General features: G+C 41.8%; 3 protein-coding genes across 3 annotated transcripts in view; 1 reads left to right on the top strand and 2 right to left on the bottom strand.

The window, feature by feature from the left end:
* The window catches only part of dnah6 (dynein, axonemal, heavy chain 6), a 133,121-nt gene extending 125,901 nt beyond the window's left edge, over positions 1-7,220 (bottom strand). The window contains exons 1-19 of the mRNA XM_070980316.1: positions 7,151-7,220; positions 6,925-6,995; positions 6,414-6,593; positions 5,712-6,062; positions 5,425-5,559; positions 5,211-5,304; positions 5,045-5,111; positions 4,536-4,722; positions 4,313-4,405; positions 4,113-4,220; positions 3,849-3,938; positions 3,626-3,746; positions 2,227-2,378; positions 1,761-1,913; positions 1,310-1,561; positions 1,011-1,139; positions 693-806; positions 421-564; positions 102-257 (exon numbers count right to left, since the gene is read on the bottom strand). Coding sequence (XP_070836417.1) covers positions 102-257; positions 421-564; positions 693-806; positions 1,011-1,139; positions 1,310-1,561; positions 1,761-1,913; positions 2,227-2,378; positions 3,626-3,746; positions 3,849-3,938; positions 4,113-4,220; positions 4,313-4,405; positions 4,536-4,722; positions 5,045-5,111; positions 5,211-5,304; positions 5,425-5,559; positions 5,712-6,062; positions 6,414-6,593; positions 6,925-6,995; positions 7,151-7,220 — 2,667 coding nt within the window. The remainder of the gene's footprint in view (positions 1-101; positions 258-420; positions 565-692; positions 807-1,010; positions 1,140-1,309; positions 1,562-1,760; positions 1,914-2,226; positions 2,379-3,625; positions 3,747-3,848; positions 3,939-4,112; positions 4,221-4,312; positions 4,406-4,535; positions 4,723-5,044; positions 5,112-5,210; positions 5,305-5,424; positions 5,560-5,711; positions 6,063-6,413; positions 6,594-6,924; positions 6,996-7,150) is intronic.
* Positions 7,221-7,934: 714 nt separating this feature from the next.
* sclt1 (sodium channel and clathrin linker 1) lies at positions 7,935-20,197 on the bottom strand. The gene is made up of 22 exons (XM_070988791.1): positions 20,144-20,197; positions 19,711-19,758; positions 18,708-18,775; positions 18,462-18,514; positions 18,246-18,318; positions 17,935-17,990; positions 17,657-17,792; positions 16,463-16,585; positions 16,211-16,276; positions 15,377-15,447; positions 15,059-15,149; positions 14,835-14,926; positions 14,317-14,494; positions 14,062-14,160; positions 12,257-12,328; positions 12,040-12,114; positions 11,765-11,907; positions 11,365-11,557; positions 9,956-10,152; positions 9,219-9,297; positions 8,334-8,429; positions 7,935-8,221 (listed from the first exon to the last, which is right to left on the bottom strand). The coding sequence occupies exons 2-22, from the start codon at positions 19,742-19,744 to the stop codon at positions 8,162-8,164; spliced, it is 2,055 nt and encodes a 684-aa protein (XP_070844892.1). The 5' UTR covers positions 19,745-19,758; positions 20,144-20,197; the 3' UTR covers positions 7,935-8,161.
* Positions 20,198-20,661: 464 nt separating this feature from the next.
* On the top strand, positions 20,662-23,789 carry c2h4orf33 (chromosome 2 C4orf33 homolog). Its single transcript, XM_070985717.1, has 5 exons — positions 20,662-21,311; positions 22,585-22,645; positions 22,742-22,793; positions 22,884-23,083; positions 23,654-23,789. The coding sequence occupies exons 1-5, from the start codon at positions 21,131-21,133 to the stop codon at positions 23,748-23,750; spliced, it is 591 nt and encodes a 196-aa protein (XP_070841818.1). The 5' UTR covers positions 20,662-21,130; the 3' UTR covers positions 23,751-23,789.
* The last annotated feature ends 4,148 nt before the right edge of the window (positions 23,790-27,937 follow it).

Raw genomic sequence — 27,937 nt, 5'->3', positions numbered from 1 at the left:
TGCAACATTGTAGGTAAGATTAGATAAAGGCAAGTGGTAGTGATTTAATCAGCGGTAACCAAGCTGTCACAAGCATAGCACCAGCAGCTCATCATGTTTACCTCTTGTATCTCCATTGCATATGAGAAGATGTTGATCTCCTCCAAAACAGCCACAGTAAGCTCCTCCATGTTCAGGGAGGTCCCCACGACAGACTCCAGAGTCTTCCAGTGCTCCACTTTCATACATGGGTTACGTAGGTTAGTGATCACAGGCAGCTGAAGGACATGACATGAATATGATTTAGACACAGTCACAAAGCTGCAGTCAGGAACCAGCTGCTGAAATCAGTTGCTTGCAGTCCGTACTCTAATATGACATCATTTCAAAATGAGATTTTGTCATCATTTTGGTATACAGTATGCGGGTTGTCCTACCCACCCTCTGCTTTGTGACCTCCACCTTGTCCTTAAGACTTGGCACTACATTGTTACGTGGCAGGCCCTTCTCCAGCTGGTTGACGTATTTGCCATATTTGATGACTTGTGAGCTGAACTGCTCTAGGTCCAGTTGCTCAAGTGTGCTCTGTGGATGGGTGGAAGTGGAACGACACAGTCAAGCTTGGCAGAGAGGAGGAGCTGTTTACATGAGTCTGTACATGATACTGTACGTGTGGTCAGGGCCTCTCATAAAATACATCAAATGCTCCTCACCTGCATCCATCCGTCTTGTAAAGAGTCCCACTCCTCTAGAGAGTCCCACAGCAGCTGCTTCAGCCTAAACTCTGCAGTTAACTCCTCCAGGGTGTCAAACTTTGTCACCTCTGCCTTTGTTCATCAAAAGAAGGAAAACTAATTTAGGTTGAGTTGGGTGGCTTGTTTGCTGGTAAAGTTTAAATATCATGGCCTTTCCTGCTTTGGATCCACTTTTCCAACGCAAAATGAAGCTGTTATGAATTGACTTGTGACATGCTTTATTTTTTTGCAACAACCATTTTGGATTTACTGACAGGATCTAAAGAATTACATTACCTTGAACTTCTTCTGGTAGGTGGTGTAGGTGGAGGCCTGGGCTTGCAGCTCGTCTATGGAAATCTGGATCTCCCCCAGCAGCCGACGCACTTGGGAGGAATTGGCATTGATGTCTAGGAGTTGTGGATCCTACACATGAAAAACCACAAAGCAAATAAGAAAATATGGAGCAAACACCTATGCACAGACACACCTTAAGTAACACTTCCAAAGTATGCATTCTAACCATTGCAGGACCCTTTTTATTTTGTTTAACCTGTAAGAGTTAACAGAAAAATGAGTTGAACTTCTCCATTCACCTGTGACTTAAGTTTGACTTTCATGACCTCACAGTTCAGCTCCTTTATGTCCTTGAGCAGGGAGCTGCAAAACCTCTCCATGGTGGAGTCTCTCTCCGCCGCTGCCTCATCAATGATGCTGTGCAAAGAGTTGATGGAGGGTTGCAATGTGGCGAAAACAACCAGATCCTCGGGTGGCGTGGGAACTGAGTACTTGTTAATCAGATTGTACATCTGACATACTGTCTCCTGCTCCTCTTCAAGCACCGTTATCTGGTGAGAGGGAGAAAAAGAAAGATGGAGAGGAGAGTGTAGTGGAATAGAGTCAGATAGGAAAAGGTGGAGAGGACAAGAGGAAAGGGGACAGAGGAGAGGAGACGAGGTTGAAGGCTACATAATGTGAAAATAACTGTTCTGACAAACACTTAGGAATGCAAAAGAAACTGCTATCAACATGAACCGTACATCTAACCCTCACCTGTGTCTCATCCAGGAATGTGAGGGAGTTGACTAACTCAGCTGTAGTGGAAGGACGGAACTCGAGTTTAAACTGGGCTTCACAAGCGTCAGCAATGACAGCGTCGAGCTTCCTCTTAGCCAGCTGAGAGAGCATCTTGTTGATGACCTGGAGCAGAGATTCAGAGCAGAGCAACAATTCCTATGTGCCTCTAAAATGTTTGCTGCAGTATTAACTCCAAATTTGGATGTATTAGAAAATATCTCTTCCAAATGTATCACTCACTGAAGCCTTGGACCTTGCTTATATTTTCATTTCAGTGAGTTTTAATTTACATAGAATGGCCTCAATGCCCTCTTGTTTAAATCACTTGTTCATTTTGGTAAAAAAAAAAAAAAAAAAACCCTCCATAAATCTTACACCAAAAAGAGTTGTTTAATAGCAGTCATACAGTACGTGTTTGCAGACAACTTGAACTCACCTCCAGACAACGGCGTGGGGAAGACACAAGCTTCTCTTTGAGCTGTGTTTTGTCCACAAGCAGCAAGCCTAGATGTCTCTTCTGTTGAATGGCTGAGGCCTCATTATGCTCACTGTGGTATAACTCCAGTGCTTTTCCAAAAAAGGACAAACCTGTGAGATGAAGCAGTCAACATCCATCAGTCTAAAAGAACAATGTTATTTTGCATGCTTAAAGTACATCTTTAGTAACTATTTCTTATTATCTCCATCAAAAACTCATCTGCTATTAACGGTCTCTCTTCTTTGAACTGTGTCCCTAGAAGTTCCCCAGTTTCTCACAACTTTCAACGTCAGAGCAATCATTTCAGTCGATACAAGTCACGGCGGCCCTGATTAAGATCAATGGTGAACAGAAAAGGAAACAAATCCAAAAGAAAAACTAATTCTGCTATAAACAAAATAGTGTTATCGTTCAGGGCTGTAACTTCATATAGATCATTAGTTACACATACCTATAAGTTTGGCACAAATGTAAAGACTTAAAACATGCACAACTTGAAGATGTAATTAGCCGTCCCAGATGAAGTAAACCCTACTGACTGACAGCACTGCTTATTAAATGCAAAACAGGTTGGCAATCTACTCTCACATCTCAGATATCAGGGCTTTTCACAAGACTGCAACTTTAACATATCCAACAAGAAGACAACAACTCTGCAAGTCTATATACAAACCTATGACATGCTATGGAAAATGGACATTTGTAGTTTATAGACTAGAAAATTCAAACTTCATACACAAGCAGGTGCTTCTGCTTGAGGAAGTGAAATAAGTTTGTTGTGTTGTTGTTAAAGTCTTGCACTTGTTACACCTGATCCTTTGTAACCAAACCTCTTCCACACTGCTGGTAGCAATGTAACTTTTGCATCCAGCAGTTCTTGTTGTTGCTGTGCATAAAGGTTTGAGGTCATTATATCAACATGTAAGAATAGTTCGATTATCACGATATGATGTTTTTTTTTTTTATCATATTAAATATTATACTCATGTTGTCTTGAAAGATATGATATGGCACACCATGTTTGGTGAGAAACACTGAATGTAAACAGAACTTTTGGTTGTTTTCAAGAAAACAGAGTTCCTTGAGGGCAGAAGGGAGCTGAGAGGTGTCATTACTTGAAAACAGAAATATCCTGTTTCTGATGGTCCATCCAAGGCACAGACCGGTTTGAAGCAAACATGTTTTGTTGACAACTTGTCCAGTGTTCTTAAATGTCCAAAATATGTTTCCAGTACCAGTACAGCTGGTAACAAAGGCCTCTCTCTGATCAAAGTACTATTCTCAACCAAACTGCTCTATGTGTTGAGTGGGAGATGTGTCACAAAAACGATTTTTACATGAATTAATAGTACATCACCGTGATCCTGTTGCTGCAGTCCGTCCAGATCCAGACTCTCGTTCTCTTTGTAGAACAGACGAAAACGCTCAAACGTGTGTGAGTACACTTTTGCTGCTTCAAAGGCAAAGTGGAGTGATTCCTGAGGGAAATAAACAAGTCAGACCCATACATACATAGTACGGTACAGACAAAGTAGAACCTTGCCTCCAGAGATGGAAACCTGTGCAATGCAAAAACTGACCTTGATATTTTGGATGGCACTTTGCAGGTGGCCATCATTGTCTATGATGGACTGCAGACAGGGAGCATCCATGTATTTATTTTTCAATTCCTAAAAGTGAACACATAAAAGTACACATAGAAATACAAAAACAGACTATATCACTGCTCGAATACAGAGTAAAATCTAACAGTACCTTAATACTTTTGATGTACCAACAATATCAACATTCAGAACAACTAAGTTAAGTGGCTGTCGCGTTGAGGTGGTGGTTATTTTCACTACCTTGTATGCTTCGGGCTTTGTCATTGAATTCAAATCAAGATGTCCTGTCAGTGTATTAACTGAAACCACTGTTTCCTCAAGCCGTTCAATGATCTCCAGAACCGTCTCCTGTAGGAATTAACAAGCAGTATACTGTGGATGAATGAAATAGATTAAAAAAACTCTGAGTGAAATAATCAATAATAATTTGGATAACCAACCTGAAAGTTCTCCTCAGAGGGTTTGTAGGTCAAAGCATTCATGTCCAGAATCAGCTCAGTGATGAACATGGGTTGGACACAGGGAGTGTCTGACTTGACAGACTAATAAAGACACACACACTAACCAAAACTGAACACTGGTCTGTGCCTGCTTGAAAAAAACATTGGTAGATACAGTAATTACTGTGCTTTCACTGTTGATAATACTGAAACAGTGTCCTACCTTCTTATCCATCTCTTCCTCTGCAGCATCAGCGGTAGCCTCAGACTGCTGGCTCCAGCTCTGAATAATGGCGTGACAGGGCGTTTGACGTACCTGCTCCTGGAGCACAGCCAGCAGTTTGGCCACTGCATTCACCACCAAGATGTGCAAGGTGCTGACGACCAAATAGTCAACAAGACGAATGAAGCTGGGTGGGTGAGAGACAAAGATGGGTTGGACTTGGCCTTTTCCACAGCAGACATTTGGACTTGTCATAGTAGGTGAACACGTGTTAGCAATAAGATTAACGCTGGCTCTGTTCTATTCAAGTGCTCCAGTGAGCCATAACAGATAAGTGGAAATCAGCCATCATTAATTTAATTATTCACACCTGTGCTTTTCTGGCTGTGACACATAAAAATGTCTTCTGTGAATGAAAAAAGAAAAGAAAAAGAGGGCATGTCTAGTACACGAACAGAGCCAGAAGGCAAACAGAATTAAAGGGAAACAAATGCGAGAAGAATACCCACCAAATGAGGCGGTTACAGCGAAAAGTCGTGTTGATCTGTACGATCATTGTCTTGTCCCTGCTGCTATCTGTGACAAACAGAGAGGTTTATCAGCCCAATAACTTTGTGGTCTATGTACGTAAGTTCCAGTGTCTCCATATGGTCAGTGTGTATGCACTTGAAATACCAGATGAGGGCTGACATTCTGACAAGTAGTTGTGACAGGCGCAAACTGTCACCTCCTTTACCAGACCTTGAAACTTCTTCAAGTCAGTCAGCACCTGACAGTCATGAACAAATGAGTGCAATAAGCATGTGAGGATGCACACAGAGACATACACAATGTATGTATATACATTTTAAACATTTGGACCAATTTTTGTATGAATGTACTTTTGCACCTCTTGCAGTTGTTTGAACTGGATGTCCTTGAACTCCTGCAGTGTGTAGGTGTGTTTTTTTTCCATGTGACACAAGCCTGTGTCACTTATTTGGTAACACATTTTCCTGATGTCTATCAGGGCAGGACTAAGAGACTGTATGACATATACAAATGTTACTAATGGCTACAAAGACTGTTCCTCTCAGTGAGCATACTGACAATGTATAGTATTCTATATTCATTAACACATTATTGAGACAGATTGACAGAAATAACAGACCTCAATTCATACAAACAGCCACATACCTGACTGACAGTAAACAAATGGTTTTGGAGAGACTCCTTAGCTAAATGAATCTTCTTGGCGCGAACTTTGGTGCGCCAAATGTAGAAGGGTTTCCACTTTTTGAAGAGGGCAAAGAAGGGCATGCGAATCAGCTTGCAGTGGTAGTTATACTCCTCATCCCAACGCTTGAGAGTCACAAAGTCCAGCTCGTCCTCACACACTGATAACACACCTTCATGGCTGACCATCAAATAGTTATCCTTTCTGTACTCATAACTCTGAGCTTGGGAGGGACTGTCCAAGTGTCCAACTCTCTCAATGGGAAATGGCCATCTGGGAAGACTTGGGGTTGACGCCACAGTCTGGGACAACTGGAAAGTGGTGACACAAGCAAAGATGAATTATCTTCTGCAAGTAGCTAATTGAAAGGCAGTAAACAATGAATTGGGACTTTAACAAGGGATTTGTCAACCCCTTGAAGAGAAGAGCCTGATTTTGCCAAAGACCATTGTGTTACCAGTTATTTAGTCTGACAGGTGAATAGGTAGCCTGAAAGCTTGACATATTAATCAGAATTTTGCTGGTAGTCTTGGCTTTTGGTATTGTTTTTTTTTTTTTTTTTAAAGAATTTTAGCATAAACATGCTTTGGAGGAACCTGTCCATCACACACTAAGGACATGTTTGAAGCAATGCTTATCCTCTTCTCAAACCTGTCACTGACCTTGGTCGTGGATTGCAGAGGAGGTAGGCGGACAGGCAGTTGTTCATGGCGCCTGTGTGGCGGCTCCATTTGTTGAGATGGAGGTGACGGAATGTACCAGCCTGGAAAAAACATCTGATCACGGGCTTTTAAGTGCTGGAGACTGGGCTGTTTCCGTTTTACACGTCTCTTCAGCACAGCCTAGATTAAGGGTAGAAACTGACATCAACAAAAGACCTATACCTACTATATATACACACCTTAACTCATCCTCGGTTGGTTCACATATCTGCTTTTTATCAAATCACGCTTTACTTCATGGTACAAACAGTTAAGTCATTTTTGACAGTATTGTGAATTGTTATTGTGAGACAGAGAGTCAGCTTTGCATTCATTCAGATTTTAAGCAAATGATTCCCACAGATGTTTAAAACACTTAGATTAACAAAAGAAAAACGCACTTTAATCTTCATTCACTATACTAAAATGGGTGCACATTTGATGGTCAGTTTGATCTAAGTCTAAGTCTCACCTGTGTGTCCTGAACATGGACTGGAGGTCTTGGGAGCATGGTGGAGCTCTGTAGTTCAGGAAGCAGTCGCTCTGAGACAGTATGGCCAGTGGGATTTAAGATTTACATTCACTACTGACATTTAATCAAATGAATGGACAAACCCAGGATTGCTGATTATGCAGTTCGACACGTAAGCAATAACTAGCACATTTTCATGACACCTGAAAGGCGCTCTGTTGCCTACCTGTGGACTCACTCTCCCTGCTTCGACCAGAGCGGCTCGTCAGAGCGGCCTTCGGAGATGCAGAGGCCATGTATGCTCACAGGCTCTGGGGCGGTGGAGGAACGGCAGGACAGAGGAGTTAGTGGCAATGTTAGTGAAACAGTAACTTCAGCGACTTTAACAAAGCAGAAAAGTAAAGACACATTGTGTCATTTACGCAACCAGCTAACTTCGTGAGTAACTAACTAAAGTCAAATTTTGTGAAGCTACAGCAGCTTTTGTGACCCCAGCGTATTAGCTTTGAAATACACACATAACATTAGCTAACGTTACAATACATACCGCTGGCAAGATTACAATATTAAAGACAAGGTATACATTTGCCAGCTGTTAAAATTAGTTAGCGTTAGCCATTTCAACCATTGTAAGAAACATTTCAAACGGTAACGTTAAGTAAGAAAACTTTTCAACTTGCTTATTATTTGTTAACTTGGTGTAATTGAGCATCGTCTACAAGAGGTACTCGAACATACCTGCCGTATCAAATATTCAATTTCGACAAGTTTTTACTATATCTAAGTTATTTCTGTAGAAAACTATCTATAACGCTCATGCACTTCTCAACAGAGCTGAGGTTTACAGTTTCCTAGCAACAACCCTCTCTCCCAGCATGCAGTGCAGGCAAACAAAGGCACGCGGGTTTAGTGTTTCACCATGACATTTTTTTTCGCAGTTTGACAAATACAAAGACGCACATACTCAATTTGGGATTTCTAAATATACAACAAAGACCAAAGTGCATTTTGAAGGTGTTTGTCAAGAAAGTTTATTTTCATTCAACACAAAATACATCATTCCATCCTTATAAATACAATTGGAAAATTATTGTTTCAAATTGGAAAACGTTGACACTGACTCACCAGAGCACTGACACCATCATTGCTGTTTTATACTTTTGGCTAAAGTGTTGACATGATAACAAAAAGAGCAAGCAACATGTTCTAAACATTACATCCCATAGCACAGTGACTGTCACACAGTCTCTGGACTGACCATGGCCGCTTTCCTTCGTTGTGATGCCAGCATACTCAGCTGTTAAAAAAAACACACAAAAAAAACACAACACAACAGATACATGACATCACTATTCAGTCAGGTAAGTCACCATATCTCTGCACAGGGCACATGCTGTAATGGGCCATACCTGATGTGTAGCAGTAGTTGCCTTTTGTTCAGCTTGTGTCAGTCGTCTCTGGAGACGACTCGTCTTCTCTTGATTCTCTGCTAGCTGCCTCTCGTACTGCACAAACACAAGCATGTCAATTAGTTACACCAAGTCAAACACAAAAGTCTGCAATGTGTGCAATTATTACTCCATTACCACAGGCATACTTTTTTTCTGGCTGTCGTTAGAAGATGAGGGTTCCTCATTTATACACAAGCAGAAACTGTGAGTGCATCCTCACGTTATTAGTATCACTCCTTTGCTGTTGAACAAACCCAACTTGTTTAAGCGCATTGTGCATTTCTCAGAAGCAAAAACTGTGCCAGCTCCCATTATTCTCGCCACTATTATTTCACCCTTTATGCAACTAAACTTCTCCCAGCTGTCTTTGTCATGCTGCTTGATGCTGCTTGGCACTTCTAACGCTGATGTTGCAGGTCTCTAGTAAAATGCCTCCTGCTTCTTGTCTGAGCACAATGTTACAAAGGAGGCCTGACATTTGCAGAGGCTAACAGCCGCTGATCAGGCCTGAACAGCAAAGGGCAGCTCCTCCACTCAGGTAGAAAACAGTGCCCTACAGTTCAGGACAAACTTACATTGTTAGAGCCACTTAAGTGCATATGCTTATATGGTAAAATATTCTGCTTTAAAGGGCTGAAATACACTTGTGTTGTTGTAATTATGACAGGTAATAATGTGTGATGCAGTTTTAATAAGTCAGTGAAGGTCTGGATCACCAAGTTTTCCACGTGTGATGAGAACCTGCTGCTCATTGTTTTATCGCTCTTTAACGTTAAACTCCATTTGTAGTGGAAATCAAGCTGCAGGGTTGTGTGTCCATGTATATCTTTGAATTACACAAACCTCGGCAATAGTATTGTGGTCAGTTTCAAGCTGCATCTCGAGCTCGTGTGAGCGCTGCTTGTGCCGATTCAGCTCGGCCCTGAAACAGATGTTTAAAAAGAGAGAAAAAAGAGCAAAGTCATTTCTAACAGAGACAAAAACGCCGGTAAAGCTTTACTTTCAAGTGTTTCAACATGTTTAATTCTTCCAACACATCTAACTGAAGTACAGCCATCGCTGAGGGCAAAGCGACTTAAAGTGTTAAAAGTCATTTTTTGGTTCAAATGGTAGTTTTGAATCCAGCGTTGGTGACAAAACTGATGTAAGTAAAAAAGGAATCCTTAGGCAATATCACAAGAAGGACTTAATCATTTGATAAAAACAGTTTGTACAGTTTGAACTCTGCTGAAATTCTGTTTGTATTAAATATGTATTAAATAAGAACGTGTGTATTTCATCTCATTTTAAACTGCATCATATTGGGGATCAGATCAGTCTTTCAGCAGTCTGTCAGTCACAGAAAAGTTTGCTCAGCCTACTTGTTCTTTTTGAACACCACATGGCTCCACATTTACTGACATAGGGAAAACACCCAGTAAAGTCACACTGACAGATGCTGTCAGAGTAATGTTTTCATTTATGTGCCCCATCGTTTTCAGGATTTAAAATGGTAGCCTTTTGATCCTGAAGCACATTTCTCTGCATATTTTGCATCCTTTTTGTCCCCACAATTGAAATCTTGCTTTGCAAGTTCTTACTTGAGGCCTGTGATTTTAGTCTCAAAGGACTGAATCAGGCTCTTGGCCTCTTCTTTCCAGCGCTGGGTACTTTTCTGCTGTGCTGTGAGGAGGCGCGTCAGATCAGCACTGGAGCTTCGGCTGCATTCCTCCAGCTCCCGTAGCCGTGCGTCCAGTCCCTGCTCCTTCAGGCTGTACTCCTGCTCCATCTGTGACACCTGACGGGGAGAGCAGGTCATTGGTCAGTGGTCAAAGATGTACATGTCCTACCTTGTCGGAACTAATTCAAATGAATTATTGATGTTATTGTTTATGTTATCATTTGTGGACTGCAAGCATGACTTGTGTGCAAAGCATGTATTATATTGTCAGTCTCTGTTTGTAACTTCTGCCAGCCATTCCATCACCCTCCATGCAAGTTTCTAAATATTTGTTTCAGTAAAAGCTTTCCAACTGTTAATCCAAATGGTTCTTGGCAAACACTTCAGATCAGCAGGGTAAGCAAATCCATTTGTTCTTTCATCTTTTTTCCCCACTCTCCTTATAGAGGCACACCACTGATTTTGCACATGAAGATTAGTTTACTCATTGTGAGTGCTACTACTGAGCCAGAAAAAAAACAAACTGTTGTACAACGTCACCTTTGGCTTTAGAGGGAGCTTTGTGGAGTCTGAGAAAACAACAATGAGGTTGTCATCAGGTTTGTCTCACCTTGGGCTTGGCGACAGCAAATTTACACCAGAAACAGAGTTTGGGATGGAAGTTGTTGAGCTGTATTAAGGATATTGTGGGATATGTCTGCTGCATCGATTTTGACCGTTTTTAGCAGCATGCTTTCTACAGACGGTAAAGTTGGTCTATCAGTCGACTAGGTTGGTCCAGCTACTGAACAGACTGCCATAAACTTGGGGCACACACTTTTATGTTCCCCAAGGATGAATTGTTCTGACTTTGCTGATCTCCTGACTGTTCATGTAGTGCCATCATCAGGTCAAAGTTTTCATTTATCCGTTTGGTTTATGACCAAATACCTGCAAACCTAATGACGTTTCCATCAGCCACAGCTGCACTTTGTGTTTAGGGCAAATTGGCAAATTTTAGCATGTATACACACTAAACTAACTGTTTTGGTTTGTACTGGCTTTATTCTGGTCTACTGCACATGTTCAAAGACTCTCAGTCTTGTTTTAATCTGTTTCTCGCAAGTCCCCCAACTTTATGAAAAAGCTTTTCTTAATCCCTGGAATATCCCTTTAACAGGCTGTCCGTCCTCTACTCGTTAACCTATCGGCCTGCAGAATCCCTTCCATCCCTTTCTTCATTTTTGACCAGAATCCAGCTTCACTCTTGGTGAAACTTATCTTGTCTGTTCAGTTGAAGAGAGTGCCTATGCCTTCATTTCCTTTCTTTTCTGACAGTCATTACGTTACCTGTTGCTTGGCCTTCTTTTGGACCAGCAGGCTGGCCTTGCGCTGCTCATCCATCTCCTTCCGGAGCTGCAGGTTCTCCTGTTGAAGCTGGAGCCGCTCGTCACTGACGTTGACGCAATCGTCCCGGGCTGCAGCCAGAGAGCCCTGCAACCGCCGCACTTCCTCCTGGCACCGTGACAGCTCCTCACTATAGCTACAAATGGAAAGGAGGTGGCGAGAGAGACAAAGTACAGGACAAACGGTTATTTTTATACAACCATCATTATCGGCAGCAGATGGAGCTACATTAGACACTCCCCCTGCCCCCTGTGAGTGCTCAGGGTTCGGAGAAGGGATGGAGTAAAGGTGGAAAGCTCAACTTTCTGGCCAGAATAAAGCCACAGTGCTAAGTTACACTTACTCCATCTCCATCTTCTTTATCTTGTTCTGAGTGCTTTGCAGAGTGAGGCTCATGTCGTCCTTCATCCTCTCTGCATCGAGACACCTCTGGTGAAGGACATCAATCTTCCTGAACTCTGGCTCTGCCCTGCCCTCCTTATACACCTAAACAAGAAACACCACAGGCAGCCTTAAACCAAATCATTGCCTGAGCTCAACTACAAAACCATGTAACCAAATGCTATCAGAACTCTGCGGCTAGCTTCGGCTGTATCTTTCTTGTGGTTTCACTGATACCTTCTCCAGCTCCTCCTCTACAGCCTTTCTTTCCCGCAGGGACCTTTCAATCTGAGACTCTTTATCTGCACACTCCTGGAGAGAGGTGGAGAGAGGTGGAAAGAGGGAAAGGGGAGAGGGAGTATAAAAATAAAACACGAGTAGACAGGTAGGGACTGAATAAAAGGATTTAGTGTAATGTTGAAAGGAATTAGTCCTTAATGGGCCAGGGTCTTACCAGCTGTAGTGCAGACAGCTCCTCAGCCATACGGTGGATTTGAACATTGTACTGCTTGCGCACATTATCCACCTGTTGGAGATAAAGTCACACAGTTCCAAATTGGACAATGATTACAGGGATCTGGGTAGCACAATTGCTTTGCATTTCATTTCCTTTACTTTACATAGACAGAAACTTTAATTAAACAACAAAGAAGGTACTTGAGTTGGCAACTTGAACCATATGTGAGAAAGGCAGTGAATTCAGACAACCAGGTTGGATGGACAGTTGTTTTTAGCAATGAGGTTTTTCTAATGTGTCAAGAAAGCACCTTTTTCAACAGAAAAAAGAGATATTACTATAGCAATGTGAAGCGAAATCTCTGTAATATCCTTATTACAGTGTTTTATAATCTTAGTAATCTTCTAGGCCGTCCTTGTGGCCCAATATGTGTGAGATAACAAAATTTACTAAATTAATTCTGCAGCCTTCAGACAAATTAGTTAACCTGAGCGATTAAGTATCGATTCACTCAAAATGTCTCATTAAACTGACTCATTTTCAGCATTTCATTTCACTTGAGGCACGCTCTTGGCCTTGGACTTTAAGATGCTGACCACGTAATCTCAATGTCACCAGTCCAACCCGGGGATCTTTGCTGCACATCGTTCCCTCTCTCTCCCCCCTCATTTCCTGTTACCTCTGTCCTGTCCATTATCAAAATAAAGGCAAAATGCCCGCCAAAACAGGAAGTGATAATGAAATGTGAAATTCATTATTTTAGGCTGTTTCATGTAATCCTAGTTCCCTATAAGGAAATGAAAATCTGTATGGCTTGTTTGTCCAATCTGAATTAAGTCATTATTCTTCTCCAGTGAAACATCTCTTACTTACAGGCACCTGTTTTATAGAGTGGGGCTTTTTTTGTTTGTTTGTTCTGTTGCACACACATTTTCCTCCTCATAAAACACGTGCACAGCCAAAAACAATGCTCCATAGCACTAGCGGTGCTCTCAACAGCCAATAACTCCAGACACACCTATATTTGGAGAAACTCCACCCCTCATGCACAAGTGTATGAGAGACACTTAAGTCCTCAGGTAAGTCTGAGGTCTGACCACCAGTGTAAGCAGTTTTGGGATTAATTCTTCATTACACATCCTTATCTCAACTCTGAATGGCTTTAAATAATGAGAGAGAGAGAGAGAGAGAGAGAGAGAGAGAGAGAGAGAGAGAGAGAGAGAGAGAGAGAGAGAGAGAAGATTAAGGTGAAAAAACTGCCTCACTTTTGCTTCAGTGTTTAACCTCAACCTCTGACAGCCATGAGAAAATTACCTGCAAGGTAAAAAGGCAGAGGCAAGGGACGGCCCACAATTTACAGAAAGTCAAACACATCAACAGTTACTTTCTAAAACACCATCGTTTGTTGAAGGCCAGCCAGAGACTAAGATGACAGCCAGCGCTGCAGTCATACTAGGCTTCATTAACAGGATTAAACAGTTGAAGGGTTTGATGAAGACGACCCATTAATTGAGTATTAATCACCATATGCCCGACTGAGGTTAGGGAGGGGGAAAGAGCTTTGCTTTGCTTTGGGCTCACTTCTTCAGTAAAGTTAGAGGTTGTACAGGTGATTATGAATCAGAAAATCTGTAGTTTCATTTAGACACATTTGCTATCTTAAAAGCAGATTTCCGCCACACATGGAACAAATTGCACGGAGGGCATTTAGTAGAATAAGCTGTGATTGTAAGACACTTTGCAGATTTTCCAGTGCGAGTGCACACAGTTGCCGAGCCGTTCTTTCTCAGTGAGCCATTCACCTCTTTTCTGGTGCGGACTGCAGCATCCTGGATTAACTGTTTGATGGCCTCCTTTGTCTTCTCCAGCTCCTCTGTCTTCTGTTTCTCTCTTAACAGGGCCTGAAGGGAGAAGGTAAAGACAGACAGACAGACATTTTAGTGGGTAAAGGATGGGATGTGGACACTTGTTGGCAGGATAGTGCAGCTCAAAAAAGACTGAGGGGAAAGCACTGGCCAGTGGAAAAGGAACAAAGGAAGAAATGAGGACGGACTCACCTGGTCCTTCTGCAGTGCGGCCTCCTCTGCCACCTGAACACTCTCTCGCACTTTGGCCAGGGCCTCATACTTCTCCTCTTCTATGGTGGTGCAACGTGCCTGGAGTTCCCCCACCTTTCTCTCCCACACAGTTTGCTCTCTACGAACTGCCTCTGCCTCCAGAGATGCAGCTTTTAGTCTAGTGATGGAGAAAACAGAGTGAGGACTAGCAGGGAGAAAGATGGGGAAGCGCTGCTCGGCTCTGTAATTCTGATGGAAAATTCTATGACTTCCCAAAAGAGTGGTGCACCCCACTGCTTCCACAAGCTGTTACAGCTACTGTTCATTCCCAAACTGGTTAGTGCTGTTGGGCTACTGCTATAAATGTCAAGTCATTTTGACAAGCAGAAGATGGTATGATCATGTGTACTGACCCATTTGAAAAACATGCTGAAAGTTCCACAATGCTGCATAAATTTCACAAGACTGAAATGCTTGAATGGGTAAGAACAGGGTGAACAGGATGAGGGTGTGCTCACCTGGCCTCCAGCTGGCTCAGAGCCGCCTGAAGCTGTTGGAGGCGTCTGTCTGCTGCGTCCTCTCGGCCCTGAGCCTCTGCCACATCTTCCTCCTAAGCACATACACAGGGTTGTGGTTCCATTAGTTTTGGGGACATAACAATGACCTTCCCCACTCCCGTTAGGTGGACAACCACAATTCTTCTGTGATATTGTTTGTATGTTCATTTTTTATCTTCTCTCACTCGTCTCTGCATCTGGTCCTGGAAGTTTTGCAGCAATTTGGTCATCTCATCCACTTTGGCTGTGGCTGTCCTCAGCTCAGCCTTGGCCTGCCTACACCAGGAGGACAGAGACCAAACAACAGTTCAAGCATATAACAACACAGAAACCTGCCTGCCATCTGAATTCATGGTCACCATATTTGTTTATTACATTTACGTCTGTACAATAAATATGAAGGTATCAACAGCTGCTGGTTAGCTTATCTTAGCACAGAGACTGGAGACAGGGAGCTAGCCTTACTTTGTCCAGAGGTAACAAAATCCAAGGTATTCAGTTACCTGAGCTGACTGTGTAGCTCCTCCATCTCCGTGCTCTGCTCTGTCACCGTCTTCAGGAAATGCTGGTTAGTCTGTGTGTGACAAGAGATACAAGACTGCCATTTGAGTGGCATGACTCCAAAAACACACCACGAACTTTATCCCCAAACCAACTTTCCCCAAAAAACGTATCCCTCAAAAGTTTCTGTGTCTTTTTAGAACAAACTTGGGAGTCTCTGTCAGTCACTCGTGGCTACAAAGTCAATCGCTCTCACATTCAGTCACTGAGGATGGCTGTTTGTATGAGACGTCAGAGAGGGAAAGCCCAAGGCTTACCCTCTCATTAAAAATGCATTACAGGGATATAGTATTACTCTCTCCTCACACACTGCATTATGGCCCAACTAACCACCAGGCACACATGTGTATGTGTGTTTGTGCGAGAGAGAATAAATACATGCACAGCATACTGTACACCTTAAACCTAGTAAGTAAGGTAGAGCCTGAATCAGATTACTGTCTAAATAGAGTCTAAACAGTTTGATGCCAAGTGTATTTATGTGTGATTGTAGGTGTGAGAGAGAGAAAGAGGGACGGAGAGAGAGACTAGTGTGTAAAAGCATGTCCTGAAAAAAGAAAAGGCTGAGGTAGTTAGAGGATTACCAAGTGAGCTGACACTCCTTTATACATCCAAGCCAGTTCTGGCTGACTACTACAGTGATTTAGAGACCAATTCACTTAGTTACAAGACTCATTATTAGAGCAGGGTTAATTTCAGAGAAGTGTTCAGCATTTCGATTGCATGGCTAATTAGGAGGCAATAATTTAACAAGCTTTTAATTAACCATCACTTACCGATTCCAGTTTGTGATTGGCCACTTGAAGTTTGTGTGTGTGCTGCTGAAACTGAACGAGCTGATCCTATGACGGCAAAAAGAGGCATTCCATAAAAGTTAACTGCTTGTAATTACCTCACACTTATGTCAAGCATTAACTGAGGCCAAACTGCTCTAATTAAACTAATTTCTATCATACTGGTGCTATCTAGTGGTGAAAGGCTGATGAGCTAACATGCTGGCTCTTTATGTTCATGCAGGAATACTGAACCTTGAGCTGCTGTCTCTGAGCATCATGGATCTGTCCATCAGAGATGGTCTTCTGGTAGACCTGCTGAAGACGGTCCAACTCCTGAGCTGTCGTCTGCCACAGCTCCATGGCCTGCAACCGCTCCTACACAAACACACACAAAGATACACTCACACATTGATTCACACTCAAATTTTGCTCACTTACTCCATCTCTGTGCACTCAGTCGACAGACTGATCCAGGACATTGCCTCGTGCAGAGCAGGCGTTAGCAGCGTGGAAAACAGCTGGGTTCCAAAGTTTTTTTTTCTTGTATCTTGTTAGCAAGTGAGTCACCACTGGATTCAAAAGTCACCGGGGTTTTGTTCAGCCATCAAAGTGTGCAAAGCTGGCAACTTATAACAAGCAGCGCTGTGTTGAGCCGCTGGGACCAGCTGTTTGTAAGTGCTGTCAGTTACAAGCCCTAACGCATGAGCTGGCTTCTTAATAAAACATTATGTCTTGTTTTCTGTTGCTACATATGTAAAAGACACAAGATACAACATGGAAATATGACAGTTTAAAAGTATTCAGAGAGCACCTTTGACAGAACTAGGCTGAGTGTTTCCCTCTGTTTCTGATGTTTGTGCTAAGTCAATTTAAAGTCAGACAGTGTAACTTTTGAAAGAAGAAGTGACACATTCCCTCCTCTTTCAAATGAAAAGTTGAATTCATAATCAATAACGCGAACCCCTGCTCATCCCAATGTCCTCGGGTGTTTTGCTGTTGCAGCCGTACAACTGGTATGAATGGTAGTTTATGGTAATTAATGGTAGCTAATATTAGCATACTTTAGGTAAATCTGGTCTCAGAAGAGATTTGAATCTCAATGAGGCTGTCTGATTAAATAAAGATTAAATAAAAGTAAATAAATACTGCTGCATTATTGAGTCACTTTGCTGACTCCCCTCAACTTGTGCATCTGTAATATTAGTTTAGTATTTCAACAAAATACTAAGCAGTAATTCCCTTACATCGACTCGCTTACATCTTGAACAAATCTCTCCACTGAATGCACACAGATCAAAACTTTTTAACACTGTTCTTCCCATCTAACTCCCAGGAACACTGTGTTGGAGCATTCCTACAGATTATACCATGACACAGTACGATATATTATACGGACAACATAAAGAGAATTTTAAAGGTGGACTTAATCTATTTACACTTGCAGACCTGCTCAGACAGCTGGACCTGTTCCTGGAGGTTTCTGGTGACTGCTTCCTGCTCCAGTGTGCTGCCCTCCACTCCTGAAGCCACAGGCAGGGCATGAAGCTGCTTCTCAACAGACTCCCTCAGCTCTGCATGCAGCCTGCCAAAGGTAGGGGTTGAGATTAAAGGGTAAGATAAATGTGATATTCTTAAAGAACATCTCTCATGACAGAAACACTGGGTTGATTGCTTTTCTCTCTTCTTGTGTATCTACGCTCCATACACCAGTGGAATTTTTCTACCTTTCGTTCTCCTTGACAACCCTTTCCAACTTCACTTTGACATCTGCCATCAGCCCCTGTTGATTTCATCAAGTAGATCAACACTTTGTGTTATTAATCATTTAAGACAATCATAACTAACATGACTAAAAAGTGATAAAAGATCAGTATTCTGAGGAAAAGTCAACAACAATATGTCACTCTGCAAAAAAACCTCTGATTAATAATCAAGATAATACTCCTCAGTTCCATCTTTTACCTTTGGGCTTCAGACTACTCAATTCAGCAAATTTTAACATCTTAAATTATATTTAATTATTTTAGTCTTTCACCTGGTATGTCTGTAGCTGTTCAGTCATTTCATTCATGTGCCGATCATACTCCGCAATCAGAGGAGCCATTATACTGTAACACAGATGAATAATGTTACTTTAAATATGGAAATATTTGCTCTCCAGTGCACTCGTATCAACATAAGACTCTTCTTTTCCCCATGAGTCGGACTTGCAACAAGAATGTGTTGTCATGAATGTGTTTTTGCACTTGACCTTCTATCAAAGATCCAGGGTGCAGGGGACTCTACTGGTCTTGCCTCTTCAACCTGTTAACAGATGGGGGGGCAGTATGGGGTAAAATTCAGATAACAGGGTTACAGAGATCAGAATCTTCATTAATCAAAATTCTGATACATGTAATAGTACATCTTGTTGCACACATTGATGTTGTTTACAGAAGACATCAAAAGACAAGCTAAATCTTCTACAGTTGTTAGAGGTTTTTACACGTCTCTGTACCTGAGATGATGTGGATTGAGTTCGGTGTCCATGCTGATACTGGCTGAGAGCTGAATTTAACCTATGGACTGAAAACACACACACAGTCAAGCACACACATGGCTCCACTATTCAGAGTTTCCAGGTTTCTCCACCAACGTGGGGCTGTTTTGAAAATTCTAAATTTAAGGGTCAATAGGGTCGAAGATTTAATCAGTACCACCGACCAATTAGTTACAGTTAAAGCAGAAGAAGAGCACTGCAAACACTCCTGAAATGCATGTTGACTCCGCAGTGGACTATCTGTCGATTCGAGGCCAGATCCAGCAACAGTTGGCTGTGTTTGCTGACAGGTACACTGCCGGGGCAGCCATAAGTCAAGGTAAAGCAGTTTTGCTGAAAGCAGTCAAAATTTAGGCTACATGTTAGTTACAGAACAGTTAGTCAGGGGCAGTCAGGGAGATATACATAAGACGGTAGCAAAGATGATAGATGGATGAATTAGTCAAAAGGTCAAGAAAATTATGAGAGACCTAGATATGAGTTCACCAAGGCTTTCAGAGCAGGAATCAGTCCTAACGACCCAAAAACATGAGGCCCGAAAGCACTTCAACAAGAAGATTTCATATATAGATACATACATACATATATGTGTGGCGGTCATTGTCATGTATATCTTGGAGAATTTCAAATCAACAAAGGACTATCATCAATTAGTCCTGGATGCATAATGTTGAGGCAGGTACACATCAGTCCCCTGACATGAAAGCAGTCCAACAGTCTTGATAAAGCATCGTCTAACTTCTTGTGCTGTCTGAGTGTGCTGGACTGTGCTATCTATTTACAAAAACAGATGAACTAGAATTATGTGTAGGTCATTAGGAGCCCTTTTTCAGTTTTAGAGGGAAAAAAAGCTTTGTTATTTCTCTCCATTTTAACACTTGGGCTACACTTCCCTTTGGACGAATACTGAGCTTGTCAATTTAGAGGGACTTGACAACCTGCGAGTTTGTCCTTAATTTACCTTGATCACGTAAAAACTCAACTTCTGCTTCCATGGTGAAGGTGCAACCTGAAAACGGGCAAAACAGTTGCAAACGACAAATTAAAAACGATCACCACAGACGTTAGCGTCACATTACATCGCAAACTCAACGCTGACCTTAAGCACAAACGACGAGCGAACATTAACGACGATACAAAGCTGTTTATAATCAGGTAGCTAGCTCACGTTACCTGTTTCTACCCGCTGAAGCTAGCATTAGCTTGGGCAGCTAATGAATCTCAGCTGAGCTTAGCTACCATTGTTCACTAAACCTTTTGCTGTGTTAAACAAATGGCTAACTTGCAACACAAACCATTTTCATCAGAGAAAGGTCACAGTTACGAGTTACGACGAACGCATTATTTGACATGCGGTATTTTAAAATGCAAAACTACAAAAGTGGGATGTTTACTTTAATCTCCGGTTGCGCCGTCTGTTTTGAAGCAAACAAGTAACAACCAATGGCAATGACGATATGCACCACAGAAGGTGTTCCGTGTGTACACCAGGGAAGTATAAAGGTTCCGCTCTGCGTTTCGAAGTGTAAATCGGATTTATCTTGAAGGATGTCAATTCAAGAAATCCAATCTGTAGTTTCAGGGTCCACCAAAAATTAACAAAATATAGGCATATAGGTTTTAAATTGCTGGATAGCTCCCCGACAACTGGTCACATGATTTATTACCTAAACCTAACATAACCACGAACAGTCTCGAGGACTGATCATACCGTAGGCGTGTCAATGTCTATGAGTCCGCAGACAGACACAATTGACCAAAATTAGTTTGGTTATGCCAACGTACCAGGATCTGTTACAAACAACGTCTTCAAACAACGAATCCAGTCCAACCTGAAACCACTGCCCGAAGTAAGTTCACTTTGTTAATTTCCCCTTTCTCTCTTGCTCTGCTACCCTGACATGACCCGGAGGAGCTTTAACTTTTATATGCACACAAATGTCCGCATCAGTCGTGCGTCTCTGCCAACTCTCTATTAGGAAGTGTGTGTCGTGTTCAATAAAAGAGAATTCAGAGGAGCGAGTCGTGGGCGTGTTGAGGACATGGCACGGAGTGTAGCTGCTTCCTACTCTTTCCAGTATATCTGTGTACTTCTTCTCGCTCTGTCGTTGACAGTACGGAGACGTCTCTACATGTAACACTGCTATCAGCGTGTTAAGACATGGAGGCTGAGCTGGAGCACAGTGGAGTGAATTCTTGTAGCCTGTGACTCTTATAAGCCATGACAACATGGGGGCAGCTCACGGAACACAGCTAATGACACAGTTCCTCGTTCTGAGCTGCTGTGAGTTTCTGTGAATCTGCAGTTTATTGTTGCTCTGTGTTGCTGATCACATGGTAGATCATCATGCTGATTCAGTTGTTCTTTCAGTCCTCTCCTGATGGAGTTTTTGATCCAGCACACCTGGGATAGCAATCCTGTGAATCATGATCCTCTCAGGATCCTCTTCTCTCCTGGCGAAGGAGGGCTGAACATGGAGGTGTGTGGTCCCTTCTTCAATGAGCCTGCAGCTCCTGCAGGGCAGCCCGGCCAGCCCTTCCCTGGACTCTGGGATTATGAAGGTGGGTCACAGGTCAGAGGCTCAGGATGCTGCACTGATCAGACATGCACATACATCTGTAGCAAGAGCTTTGAGGGAGATATTGATTTATTTACTTACTGATTGATTGATTTATTGATAAAGTGATTGCAAAAGTGTGATCTTAAAAGAGATAAAATGAATGTTTTAATGGAATGCGATATGAAGTCACGTCGGCAAATGGAATAATTAAAGGCACATTTTAAAAATCGTATTCTGGGAGTCTCCATTTAAAAATGAATGCATTTATTAATCATTCGAAGACTGATTGGTACAGACACTGTCAATTGTATTACACTTTATTTCACCAAAAGTTGTCTGTAACATTACTTAAATGTGAATTTAATTCGTCACAATTTAACCAGAGTAAAAATAAATAAATAAATAAATAAATACATTGCTAATTAAAAAGGAGTAGTTCATCATTTTGGAAACTATGCATTTTCACTTTCTTGCCAAGTTAGATGAGAATATCTGTACAGCTCTCAAAGGTCTGTTCAGTATGAAGCTTTGATCAACAGACGTTTCCAGTCATTATGCTAAGCTAAGCTAACTATAGCTTAGCTCCAGTTAACCAGTTAAAAAGTGTGTAGTGAGTAGTTCAGACTTCTTTACAAAGGTCACATTTATAGCTTATTGTAATAACTTGCTTTATTCGGAAAAGATGTTGCTTTTATCTTTTGCTTTTTTAGTAGTTCAATTTATTACAATGTTGATATTCCAGTCAGGATTTAGGGATTCAGTCTGTGTGATGCAATTTTAGGTCACTCTTAAAAGCTGAGCTAAAATTCTGAATATAGTCCAACGAGGCTGGAGAGACGAGGGAAGCTCTGTTTATTAGGCCATAATAGCAACTGCATTATCATTATTATAGTGACACAGCAATTAAACCTAGTGATGAGGTTGAGTAATAACAATCCTCTCTAATTGACCTTAAGTTCGATTTCTGGTTAATGAGTCCCGCATATTTGGCCTCATTAATGTTTCTTATTAGGTTGGAAACCAACCCCATTATAATCTAAGCAGATAATGAGTACGCTGCTAGCATAGCAGGCGTGCCGCTCTTCATCTCTTATTTCAAAGTTTATGTATCTGTCATTTTTATACACTATTGTAAAACTGTAACTTAAAATAAATGACTCAAACATTTTATTTTTTTTGCTGGTGATGTTAATTACACCTTTTAAGAAGTTTATTACTGCAGGATTAAAGATTTTATCTTGATTCAATTATCTTTCTTTTCCACCTCCTCACAGTTGTAGAGTCCTTCTTCCTTGATAGCACAACAGATAATTACCTTGAAGTGGAGCTGTGTCCGTAAGTACACAGCCGAGCTGCTGTAACATCCATGTCTGTGAATATATGTATGTAAACGGTGTTAGTTTAAACATATGAACTGTGTTTTCATTTTAGACACGGACAGCATCTGATATTATTGCTGTCAGGAGTCCGCCAAGCATTCCTGGTGGGTAGCCATGAAGGGAGTTCTTGAAAGGAGCGGCTGTACTTTGAGTTAGCTGTATATCTTATTTTTGTCTCCAATTTATTTCTCCAGCAACAACTACCCATGGTGTTTACTGCAACGTCCACAGGGGAGAGGTGGAGGGGTGAGGCTCTCCTCCCCTGGTCGTACTTCCCTCCCAACGTCAACAAGATGAACTCCTATGCCATCCATGGCTCAGGTGAGAAGCGTGTATATGAGGCTCTCTACTCCATCCCCAAGGAGGACATCGTGGAAGGCCAAAAACCCAACTTGTAAGTATGCAGACTCCGATTAGTGCAGTTGTTTGAGGTCATGTAGATCATGCACACAGACGTTATTTATAGTAAAACACTGTTTTGAGGAGGCACTCCTCCAGAATTTTCGTGCTGCACGTTGTCAGGTTTGCGAGATGCATCTTTATAAAAGTAGAGCTCAAAGACAAGGAGGTCAAGAAATCCCGACTTTTAGTCCCTAGCATGGGTCAAACTCCAAAAACACTGGATACCACATTCCCCTGACTGGTAAAGCCCACATTTTTAAAACTCCACACCCCAATTTTAATGCAGTCTTTCTGCATTTGAAGCCCCTGCTAAGATAACCCTAATGACATCACAAGGATTATGTTCTTTACTTTAGAGACTTTCCTCCAGAGTCTCAGAGGACGCTTTATAACTGTTATCCACAGGTTAAGGTGACAGATGAAATCAGTGGAGTGCCCCTTTAATTTTTCAGATTTTGCAGTCGCAGTTATAAGATTGTATGTTAGAATGTGAAAAACAAGTGTGGATGATAAAGTGAATATGAGAGTTTTTGCACATCCTATATGTCTCCATGTGTCTTAGCCACCGCCTTGAGTATTTCCAAAGTTTCTGCCTGCAAAGCATCATGGGAGAAGATTGGGTCCAGCCAGTGTCTGATCTGTGGAAGGAAAAGCCCTGAACTTCTCAAAAACACTTCCATCTCTCTCACTCTCTCTCTCTGTCTATTTCTCGTGTACACACTCTCTCTCTCTCTCTCTCTCACACACACACACACACACACACACACACACACACACACACACACACACACACACACACACACACACACTACGGCGGCTGGGCAGTAGTACAAACACTCATTGACAGGAAACAAAGGGCAATCAATCTTTATTAATTAACGATGTCAAATGATATGACAAGGACTATGTTATGAGCTTGTCAGAGCGCATTAGCCTTCGTACACATCTGGACCAACACGCAGTCACACACATCACACATCACAGGGTGTTTGACGTCACCTTAAATTGCCTTGGCAGAGTGTGACCTACTGTGGATGGTGGCGAGGAATGCTCACTTTGACATCCGGCTCCTGTGTAGACTGAGTTTCACTTCAGTGAGGTGAACCACAGCAGGCTCTTGTGATTCTTTGCCCCGACTGTTAAGAGACACACACACACACACACACACACACACACACACACACACACACACACACGCACACACACCACTCAAGTGAAAACTCCTGTTTTTCAGAGAAACATGCCAGAGCTGCTGGACTGGTATTAGATCCTTTTGCAATCACTTCACTACCTTTATGGACTTCCTTTACAATTCCATATGTTTACGTATTGATCACATAATGCTGGTGAAGTGTATTGCCATTATTTGTTCTCTGTGATTGTTGACTGTATTTCTAATGTGTGATCATGTTTCACTGTTATGTCTTCCTATTGAAGTAATGGTTCATCATTTTGAGAAACACGCTGACAGCTAGATGAGAAGTTTAGACGAAGCACTCAGAAGTGTCACTGAAGTAAGAGTACCAGTACCAACAATGTAAAAATCTCCATTAAATGTAAAAGTCCTTCAGTCAAACCCCAACTTAAATGAAAGTATGGAAGAATTATAATCAAAATGTGCTTCAAGTATCAAACATACTCATTCTGCAGGAAAATGGACCTGATATGACGTTATGAGATTGTTAGCACTGATGCACCGATGTCAAACTTACACATCGGTGCATCAGTGCTGTCTCATTTGTCCTCAGTGTCCTGAGCTCAAAAGCCTTTGTAGAGAGGATTTTCTCTCTGATGACCATTAAACGACCAGACTCAAGAAGTGGATGCAGCGCAGAGCTTGATCAAAAACGAACTTCATATATCTTTGACCTGTGACTTGTCATGCAAGGACTTCACTGTGGCTGTGCAAAAGGACAAAGGAGTGCTTGAATGTGGTAAAGGCAGAACAAAATATCCATGGGAAAAAACGACTTAGTGAGTCATGCCCCTCTTCGTGTATTTAGAGGTGTATTCACATAAGCCTACATAATGACACACTTTTATTAAAGCTATAGACTAAATGGAATATACACATTTCTTGCCTCTCCAGTTGAACATGAATCTACACTGCATCCTCTGTGAGTCTCATTCCTCTGCAGAACTACAGCATAGGCCATTGTTACTTCAAGTTCACTTCAAGAAGTTTTAACCTGCAGTGCAAGACTCTCGAGTGTTTTGACAGAGAACGTGTTGTAGATGAAAAGCTTTGTCAGGCTAACGGTTCCATGTAAAGGACTGTGTTTAAGGTACCTGTTGGACAGTAACACCTATATTTGCCACCCCTGACAGTTGAGAACTGATCTTTATTTGGACTGTAAGAGATCAGTTATAATAATAAATGACTCAAAATAATACTTTGTATATTCACGCAGCATCACACCCACACCACGCCACCTTTTGTCCCTTATTTGATAGTGAGAAAGTCGGCAACCCCATGAGTAAGCAGCATTTTACTGGTGTAGCTGCAGGAGGTGGAGGTAGTTTTAACTGCTTATATACAGTTTAGTCCATAGTTTAGTCTATGGGCTCCCAACCTATGGTTCCAGCCCTTCCACCACTGGACAGTTTATATAACAGTAACCAGAGGCAATTAGTTTAGCATAAAGACAAGCACAGGGAAACAGCCTGGCTCTGTCCAATAGCAACAAACACTCAGTGACTGCGCTCAGCCAAGACATGGAAAAACCACAGCTGGTCAATTTTACGCTTTAGGTTTTTGGACAGATATAACAAACAAAATATGCTGAGTAAATTAGGAAACTCTAGAAGTGCTGGCAGGTGGATCTTTGTATCTTTTGGCTGAGTCTGCTTAACTGTTTCCCCCAGTTTCTAGTCTTTGTGTTAAGTTAGGGTAACCGTCTTCAGGCTCTGTCTCCATAGTTGAAAGTCAGGGTCAGTCCTGTGTCAAATGTCCTTTTTTTTTATCATATTCAGTCAACCTCATCCTGTTTTTTTTGTTTGTTTGTTTTTTGTTTTTAAATTTATTTGAAGTCATGTTTTATTTGTCTTAAACTCTGGGCACATTAGTCTTACACATCCTATTCAAAGGAAACCAGAGCTATTTTAGTCTAGTTTTAGCCAGGAAAACTCATTGGACCATTAAGAAGCAAATAATCGGTTTTCCATGCTAATATGGAAATGGAAAAAATGGAACCTATTTCTTCTCATTATTTCTTATTGTATGATAAGGATTCTAATCCATAAAATCAAGTAAAATATAATGATTGAAAAGAAGTGCAGCAGTCTAGAAGTGCATGGCAAAGAAGAGTTTCAGACCTGCATCAGGAAATCATAGCTAGTGTTTTCTTTGTTTTTTCAGGAGACCAGTAAATAATGCTTTACAGTAATCAAGTTGGCCTGAAATAAAGGTTTATCAGCATCTGTTTAATTTATAAATGGTCGTACTGTAGCTATGTTTCCAAGGTGGAAACGTGAAGTTTTTGTCACCTTGTTGATTTGGGACTTGAATCTTAGATCTGAATTGAGGAGAACACAAAGAGTTGCAGCCTTAATCCGTAGAGTTAATTTCCCCATATTATTAAACAGCATTTCTCTTTTTGTTTTCAGGGCCGTCCGGTAGGATTTCAGTTTTATCCTAATTTAACAGATCCATTTGTTTATTGTCAAAAGACAGTAATGGAGTCTACAGCTGCAGCATCATTCGGTTCAGCACAGATGTACAGTTGTGTGTCATCTGCGTAACTATGGAAACACACATTGTGCTCTCTAATGTCATCAAGTGGCAGCATGTATAGTGAGAATAAATATCATGTTTCTCAGACACATGATCTCCAAGACTGACTTTCTCCTTAAAACTTTCTCGTTTTGATGAATGTTTGAAACCAGTTTAACGCAGTCAGAAAGACCAAGCAGCTGTACAAGACCACTGATAAAGATACGGTCAAGCGTATCAAACACTGCACTCAGGTCTAAGAGGTCAAGAATTTAATGGCTAGCAGTGATAATTTGAGCTCATGAGCAAGATATTCAAACGATAGACATTCATCCAGGTCAGTATCATCACACACAAACTGTGTCGAAAAATGGCTGCGATCACTCCTGTCCTGATTTGTCTGAGATGAAAATGATCGTTTCAGGACAAGCCTCTATGAGTGGCGACACCAAGAGTAACTGACAAAATAAAGTAGGTTGAAAGCTTTTTGAAACTTTGAATGACTCATTACGACACTCTGCAGTTTATCCCCCTTAAATATATATATCAAAGACCCTCTCACTTTCTTTTCCACCTACTTTTAGGAGTTGAGATCACAGGGCCTATGATCCCCAGCATAGACCGGCACACACGCACGATGACTGGGGACTCACAAATCTGGCTTCTCTCCATGACCCCACGAGTCTGTCCCCCTTGCCCCTGCTACAGCCCTTTGTAGAGCCTGTGTATTTATCAGAGGCTTCTCTCAGATCACTGTCTGGCAAAATGCTTCTCCTGACCAGGAGACGGGGGGGCTGATTGATTTTCATGTTGGATGTGTTGCTCTTCACTGTGGCAGCCCAAAAGCCCATATTGAGCCCTATCAGTTTTAATTGGCATTCTTGCCTTTGAAATGTGTGCAGTGATTAGGCCTGGAGAGCCCACTGCTTAAGCCCCCTCCTTATCATCGCCTGCGGTGCCTTGCCACCACACTGCGCACTGTTCACATGCACACACACGCGCATGGACTTGGCACATTGGAGTCCACCAGCTTGTCTAATAAAATGTTGTCCTTAGAATATGTTTCTGGACACATTAATACAAAAACATGATCTTTGTGAAACACTTTGATGAAGACACATGACTGTGCACACC

The sequence above is a fragment of the Chaetodon trifascialis genome, chromosome 2 (assembly GCF_039877785.1).
Source record: "Chaetodon trifascialis isolate fChaTrf1 chromosome 2, fChaTrf1.hap1, whole genome shotgun sequence".
Classification (NCBI taxonomy): domain Eukaryota; kingdom Metazoa; phylum Chordata; class Actinopteri; order Chaetodontiformes; family Chaetodontidae; genus Chaetodon; species Chaetodon trifascialis.
The sequence above is the reverse complement of the archived record's forward strand: the minus strand, read 5'-3'. Positions and strand labels throughout refer to the sequence as shown.